The sequence below is a fragment of the Salmo trutta genome, chromosome 13 (genome assembly GCF_901001165.1).
Source record: "Salmo trutta chromosome 13, fSalTru1.1, whole genome shotgun sequence".
NCBI lineage: Eukaryota > Metazoa > Chordata > Actinopteri > Salmoniformes > Salmonidae > Salmo > Salmo trutta.
The window spans coordinates 974,645-983,005 of record NC_042969.1 but is presented as its reverse complement, the minus strand read 5'-3'; the positions used below and the strand labels follow the sequence as shown (position 1 = coordinate 983,005).

The following is an 8,361-nucleotide window of genomic DNA, read 5'->3' as shown; positions in this document are numbered from 1 at the left end:
TTCTCCTCCCGGGCACGCTGCTTGGTCCTGGTGTGGTGGGATATTCTGTCACGGTTGTGTGGAGAGACGGACCAAGGCGCAGCGGATGTTGAGTTCCACATATTTATTTAGTGAAACTTACAAAATAAAAGGAAACAAACAACTAACCGTAAAATCAGAGGTGCTATATGCACTAACTCAAAACAATATCCCACAAACAGAGGTGGGAAAAATGCTACCTAAATATGATCCCCAATTAGAGACAATGATTCCAGCTGCCTCTAATTGGGAATCATACAAATCACCAACATAGAAATAATAAACTAGAACCCCACATAGAAATAATAAACTAGAATACCCCCAGTCACACCCTGACCTACTACACCATAGAGAAACAAGGGCTCTCTATGGTCAGGGCGTGACATATATACTGTAGGCCTAAATAGTCTATTTGATGATATATTACATATAAAGTATAGTTATATTTCATTTGCTCTGTTGAAAAGTAGTGTACCTACACTTTGTAATGACTTCGACAGCAATAGTGAATCTATAGTTATTAAAACGGCTTTCAATAAGGATTCTCACCATAGCACATTGGTACTAGTCAGTGACAAAGCCAAGGGCTTGGGTTTGGATAAAGCCCTTGATGGGAGACCAAATGGATAGCTGTAGATAGATCAACTCTCCAGTAGGAGGTGCTTTTTTTTCCTGATAGAGATATAACATTGAAGATCTGCCGTTGTTTCAAATGTATAAATTCAACATATTTTATACACTGTTTATCCATGTTGAAAATTGGTTACCATGATGACAATCCAGTGGTTGGAATTTTACTCTCAAAACAATAGTTTACGTCGATTACTTTTTTCAAATGTAATGTATTTTCCATGTCACAATACTTTGTCAAATTACGCTGAAACAACATTCATTCAACCAGTTTGTGCCCAGTGGGGCATTCAGTCTCTCTAATGCGCTCTTTCTCTCCTGCCCCCCTCTCTCTGTGTACCTCTCTATTCCTCTGTCACTCTTTCTCGCAGACACTCTTCTTCTCTCTCCCTTTTTCTGTCTGTCTGACTCTCTTCATCTCTCTCTCCCTCGCTCTCTCCCTTCCTCTCTCTCTCTTTATTCTGCCAGTCTCCTCCCTCCTGATATTTTCATTTTAATAAAAAGGGAGAGAAACAACAGAACCTTTCCCTCTTCCACACATCCTCTCAAATGACCAACCTGTGTGAGCTCACCCCATCCCCCTTAGCTCCCATTCACCTCCTCTTCCATCTCCAACACAGAGATAATTTCAATCTTTCTGGCAGGCGTCAGAAAAGGTGCTACTGTCCCTTTAAATCCTCCCCATTATGATTCCTGGAGCAAGCAGCTGGCCATAAAAAAGGAGGGAGAAAGAAGGAGAATAGCACACACTCCCGCCAAAACACACTGACACACATGCCCCCACTGGCACTCTCCAGTGACTCCAGTCCAGCTCTGACAAGTGAAAAAGAAGAGCCTATTGTGGATTTGGGATTTGTACAGCACTCTGTACTTAGTGGGATAAGTTTATTTTCCCAAAGCTAAGCTCTTGTCAGACTTGCAGAGACGATGCCTTCCTTTTGCCAAGTCTCAAAAACCGCTCAGTGGATTTGGTAGTTGCTCAGATTATTTTTTGCAAGTTATTCCAACAGGAGGGATAGAGAGACTGAGCCAGAGAATGCTCCCACAGCTCATAAGGATTCTATATGTCTTGTCTTTTAGCTTTTTTCATGGTGGCTTTATCAGGTAAGAAAGACATTACATTGCTTGTGGGTTATCTTTCACTGTTATTTGCAGCAAAGTGCATTTTCAGCAGAGCGCATTTGAAGCAATTATTGTTATTTTTTCTACTTTTATATTCGCTTATCAAGATTAAATTACGACATCAGTTCAGTGCTTACATTTTGCTGTGAGAAAGAAAAGGGATAAAAGGTGAAGTTTGGATATATTGTTAATATAGATCTTGAGACTAACCATGCATTGCTACCTAACTTTTGTATCTTTGGACCTTGGCAAACACATTCTAATATATAATATTTTAGCCCTACAGCCTTTGTTTAAAAACACCATCCTTCAAAAGGGACATCTTGACAGCTGAGGCAGAAATATAGAGAGAAGAAGTTGACCACTAACAATCGATTTATTATGATCATGTAAACCATGAGGGTAAAAATTACTGCAACAGTAACTAGCAACAAAAGAGACACACAAACAATGAAATATTCACAGCATTGTCTCCTTAAGTGCAAGTAACAAGTGATTCTACCTGGCACGTTACCCTTGTATTTACAAAATACAATGGACATCTATATCTCACCCACAACTAAACAGATAAGATAAGATAGAACCTGTTATGACCTAAACTACCTGTAGAGCATCCAGCTGAACTTCTGTTCCATTTTTAAACATTTTTTTCAAGGAGGGAGTGTAGATACATGTATATTGTAACCATTATATAACAGTCACCATAACCTGGTAACCTGAGCCTACTGAACCATTATTTTATTTTTTTATAACAATTGCCTTATTCGGAAAGAGTCCTGAGGAGATTTCTGAAATGGCAAAATGAAATGAGTGTGCCAGCCTGGCAAGTGTGCGAAGCTTGATTAATTATCATAGGAAAACAGTGGCATGCTGCTGTTTCTGTTCTGAAGGAAGAGACGAGCCACTCTCTTTTGCTCTTCCTCTCATGCTCCATCATCGCTGCCTTCTGTATTTTTCTCTCTTTTGTATTCTCTTTCGCTCCCTCTCTTTACCTCTCTCCCTCAGTCGCTCAACCCCCCTCCCCATCTCTGTCTCTCTCGCCTTCCCCTATCCCTCTTCCCCGCCTGCTGCATCTCTCCTTGCGTAGCAGAAACTTTTGCAGTGAACGCTTTCCCTATTTCATGCCCTGTCAACCCCAGGTGTGGGAAAGGGATGGAATTAAGATCTGCATAATCCCACCGCCAGCCTCGACACTTTGTGAACCTCGGGTCTTGAGAGAGCAGCCCTTTAGCCTTGGCGAGCAGGTGAACTGACAGCACCTCCTCAGAGAAATCATCCCAGAAGCCCACCAACCAGGCAGGGAAAGATGGAAGGGGGGGAGTAGGTGTAGAGAGGGTGAGGGTAGAAGGGCAGGGGGTGTAGGGGAGAGAGAGAAAAAGGAAAGAGGGAAGAAAGAGGTGTAGAAGGAAGGCAAGAGGGGCAGTGAAAGAGAGGAGGGAGAAAGAGATTAGGACAGAGAGGTAGACTAAAGGGAGGGGACAGCCGGTGTGGGGGGATGGGAGAAAGCAAAATATTGCTGGAAATAAGAGAGAGAGAGAGAGGGAAATTGGCAGAGACTGTAACTCGTCCAGTCCCCTGTGGGGATGGGGGAAGGGGTAAGGGGGACCTGTGGCTTCTGTGGCTGGGTAACATGGTTGGTTTCTTAGGGAGTGACAAGCCAGGACATCGAGCAGGGCTCAGTAAATTACACACTTTGTGATCAGTCATTGTAAGGAAACTCACAGTAGATGTGTGTGTGTGTGTGCGTGTGCGTGTGTGTGTGCGTGTGTGTGTGCGTGTGTGTGTGCGTGTGTGTGTGTGTGCGTGTGTGTGTGTGTGCGTGTGTGTGCGTGTGCGTGTGTGTGTGCAGACAGACACTGGCACCTATACCAGCATTTAGAAGCCGTAAAACTGCACAGATCCTGCTCCCAGTGCTTTTTGGTCAGCGAAGGGACCCAGACTGAGTCAGAGCTGAGCTGGTTTGTCTTCATTATGCACCAAATGGATAAAAACATACTGAAATAGTGAGAGGGACAACCTGGACTTGTCCAACAAGAAACAATCATTTTAAAACATGCATGCCCAAAACGTGTCTAAAACATACGTGAACATGACCCCATCAATTAGCGCTGTGGAGCCGGGCCTGCATGTCTGAAATTAGCCTCTGGCCCACTCAGACTACAATATCCCGGTGTCTGTCGTCCCCTCTGAACTGATACATCTCATCACATGCCCTAGTGAGGGACAACAAGAAACACTCGCGAGGACATACATTTATTAAATATGTACTTGACATGTAAAACCGGGGGAAATAGATGGTTCAACTGGATGATCATTGGATAGTAGACTTCGAGATTCCAGTGTTTTCTTATGAAAATGGGTCAGTGGTCATAATTATGTAGATAAGTGGGGATTCGGTTGAGTGTGGTCAAGTGGGTGGATCACTTAAGATATCGCATAAAGGGATATCTGAGAGAGCCCAGAGATCTTTGTTTGCTCATTAGGGGAGTCCTGGTTCCAGTTCAGATACTTTGCTCCTATTCTAGGCCCTCCCAGTCTTCCCTTAATGGGCAGAAGAGATCCGGGTAGTTTTAAAACGGAAGGTACAGGTAACTGCCAAAATAATGGAAACACTTGAGTAAATGCAGGATACAAAGTGTATTGAAAGCAGATGCTTTCACACAGGTATGATTCCTAAGTTAATTAAGCAATTAACATCCCATCATGCTTTGGATCATGTATAAAAATGGCCTACTATGGCTATGCCCCCATAGGATGACAATGCCTCCATCCACAGGGCACAAGTGGTTACAATGGTTTGATTAGCCTGAAAATGAGGTAAACCATATGCCATGGCCATCTCAGTCACCAGATCTCAACCCAATTGAACAGTTATCGGAGATTCTGGAGCCGCCTGATAAAGCAATTTCTACCACCATCAACAAAACAACAAATTATGGAATTTCTCGTGGGAGAATGGTGTTGACTCCCTCAAATAGAGTTCCAGACACTTATAGAATCTACGCCAAGGTGCATTGAAGCTGTTCTGGCTCGTGGTGGCCCAACCAATGATTTACATATACACTAGATGATTGATGGGAGCACTGTGTTGAAGCCACCGTACCTCCATGAATCACAGTCCTGCTGCTAGAACAATGTTTGGGTACAGTGGTTCATACAGTGCCTTCGGAAAGTATTCAGACCCCTTGACATTTTGTTTCAGGTCTCTCCAGATGTTCGATCAGGTTCAAGTCTGGACTCTGGCTGGGCCACTCAAGGACATTCAGAGACTTGTCCCAAAGCCACTCCTACATTGTCTTGGCTGTGTGCTTAGGGTCTTTGTCCTGTTGGAAGGTGAACCTTTGCCCCAGTCTGAGGTCCTGAGCACTCTGGAGCAAGTTTTTATCAAGGATCTCTCTGTACTTTGCTCCACCCATCTTTTCCTCGATCCTGACTAGTCTCCCAGTCCCTGCAGCTGGAAAACATCCCCACAGCATTATGCTGCCACCACTATGCTTCACCGTAGGGATGGTGCCAGGTTTCCTCCAGACATGATGATGGCATTCAGGCCAAAGAGTTCAATCTTGGTTTTATCAGACCAGAGAATATTGTTTCTCATGGTCTGAGAGTCTTTAGGTGCCTTTTGGCTAACTCCAAGCGGGCTGCCATATGGCTTTTACTGAAGAGTGGCTTCCGTCTGACCACTCTACCATAAAGACCTGATTGGGGGAGTGCTGCAGAGATGGGAGAACCTTCCATAAGGACAACCATCTCCACAGAAGAACTGGAGCTCTGTCAGAGTGACCATCGGGTTCTTGGTCACCTCCCCAATCAAGGCCCTTCTCCCCCAATTGCTCAGTTTGGCCGGGCGGCCAGCTCAAGGAAGAGTTTTGGTGGTTCCAAACTTCTTACATTTAATAATGATGGAGGCCACTGTGTTCTTGGGGACCTTCAATGCTGCAGAAATGTTTTGGTATCCTTCCCCAGATCTGTGCCTCGACACGATCCTGTCTCGGAGCTCTATGGACAATTCCTTTGACCTCATGGCTTGCTCTGACATGCACTGTCAACTGTGGGACCTTATACAGTATAGACAGGTGTATGCCTTTCCAAATCATGTCCAATCAATTGAATTTACCACAGGTGGACTCCATTCAAGTTGTAGAAACATCTCAAGGATGATTAATGGAAACAGGATGCACCTGAGCTCAAGTTCGAGTCTCGTAGCAAAGGGTCTGAATATTTCTATAAATAAGGTATTTCTGTTTTTTACTTTTTATAAACTTGCACAAATTTCTAAAAACCTTTTTTCACTTTGTCAATATGGGGTATTGTGTGTAGATTGCTGAGGATTCTTTTTATTTAATCCTTTTTAAATTAAGGCTGTAACGTAACAAAATGTGAATAAAGTCAAGGGGTCTGAATACTTTCCAAAAGCAGTGTATATACTGAAAAAATATAAACTGAATATTCAACAATTTTAGTGAGTTACAGTTCATACAATGAATTCAGTCAATTTAAATAAAATTAATTAGGCCCTTATCTATGGATTTCACATGACTGGGCAAGGGGCACAGCCATGGTTGGGCCTGGGAGGGTACATGCCCACCTACTGGGGAACCAGGCCCCGCCAATCAGAATTAATTTTTCCCCACAGAAATACTCCTCAGTTTCATCAGCTGTCAGGGTGGCTGGTCTCAGACGATCCCGCAGGTGAAGAAGTTGGATGTGGACTTCCTGGGCTGTAATGGTTACAAGTGGTCTGCGGTTGTTAGGCCGGTTGAATGTACTCCCAAATTCTCTAAAATTACGTTTGAGGCGGCATATGGTAGAGAAATAAACATTTAATTATCTGGCAACAGCTCTGGTGGACATTCCTCCAGTCAGCATGCCAATTGCATGCTCCCTCAACTTGAGACATCTGTGGCATTGTTGTGTGACAAAACCACACGTTTTAGAATGGCCTTTTATTGTCCCCAGCACATGGTGCACCTGTTAAATGATCATGCTGTTTAATCAGCTTCTTGATATGCCATACATGTCAGGTGAACGGATTATCTTGGTAGAGGAGAAATGCTCACTAACAGGGATGTAAACAAATTAGTGCACAAGATTTTAGAGAAATAAGCTTTTTCTGTGCATGGAAAATTTGCTGGGATCTTTTAACAGCTCATGAAACATAGGACTAACACGTTATGTGCTGCGTTTATATTTTTGTTCAGTATAAATGAAGAGACAAATCTCTTGTTAATAATTAAGGCCCCAATTCCAACCGGAGTTAAGGGCGCTTAAATGGAACGTAATTCCCTTTTTTATGCACTTTTCTCTCCATGCATATTCTGACCTGCTATTCGTTTTGGGTGGAGATTGAATAAATCAAGATGTGTCGGAGGTGTGTCTACAGATACGCCTTTTTCTGACCTTGACTTAATTTCCTAATAATTCCACCAACTTTATACGATATTAAACCTACTGGTTCCAAGCGGAAAAAGCGTCTACTTGATTTTTTTAATAGAAATAACAACATTCTCCATACACTGTAATTTGCAACATGATAAGAGCTATTGATAAGAGCCAGGTAAATGAGAGGTCAGTTTGGATAAGGGAATTGTAAATATAAATGACACTTGTTTAGGCTATTAGGCTACAATTTACCTTATAATCGCTGGAGACAATTGTGAAACCAGTCATATTGTAGAACAATGAAGCATATCAACATATCAACTTTCTCACAGTTAAGTTTATGAAATGCTGTGCCATTATGCAAAATTGTACGACCTTTTAACTTGCAAGGATGGGCACTCGAATGTCTTAATTATAGGCTACCCCGACTTTCTGTTTACTGTTCCTATCATGTTAAATATTAGCCACTCTGAGTATCGACCATCAGTAGGCCTAACTACAACACATATTCAACTGCCAATTTACTGTTATTTCCTTTCAGTTGGTATAGCCTACATTATTTTTCCATTTATTTCCATTGATTAATTTAGCTTCATTTGCATCCTCTGTAAATGCCATCACGGATCATTAGTAACAGTTGACATTAATTTAAAAAAAATACTAATAAAATTGTTATGGAGCGAGCACAGACCAAGTCATAACAGTTTAAACCCGACGCATGGTGAAATGCTTGGCTGTGTCATCACATAGTTCCATGGTTAGTGCAGGCAGTGGATTGTACACCATTCTCCCTATTATAATTCTACGTACAGGTGAAGTCAGAAGTTTACATACACCTTAGCCAAATATATTTAAACTCAGTTTTTCACAATTCCTGACATTTAATCCTAGTAAAAAATTCCCTGTCTTAGGTTGTTTAGGATCGCCATTTTATTTTAAGAATGTGAAATGTCAGAATAATAGTAGAAAGAATGATTTATTTCAGCTTTTATTTCTTTCATCACATTCCCAGTGGATCAGAAGTTTACATACACTCAATTAGTATTTGGTAGCATTGCCTTTAAATTGTTTAACTTGGGTCAAACGTTTTGGGTAGCCTTCCATAAGCTTCCCACAATAAGTTGGGTGAATGTTGGCCCATTCCTCCTGACAGAGCTGGTGTAACTGAGTCAGGATTGTAGAACTCCTTTCTCGCACACGCTTTTTCTG

General features: G+C 42.2%; 1 protein-coding gene across 1 annotated transcript in view; it reads left to right on the top strand.

Annotated features, from left to right (window-relative positions):
- The first annotated feature begins 1,578 nt into the window (after positions 1 to 1,578).
- LOC115205050 (glycine receptor subunit alpha-4-like) overlaps positions 1,579 to 8,361 on the top strand; it is a 111,176-nt gene continuing 104,393 nt past the window's right edge. Inside the window, exon 1 of the mRNA XM_029770616.1 lies at positions 1,579 to 1,752. Within this exon, the coding sequence (XP_029626476.1) occupies positions 1,685 to 1,752 (68 nt within the window). The 5' untranslated portion in view covers positions 1,579 to 1,684. The remainder of the gene's footprint in view (positions 1,753 to 8,361) is intronic.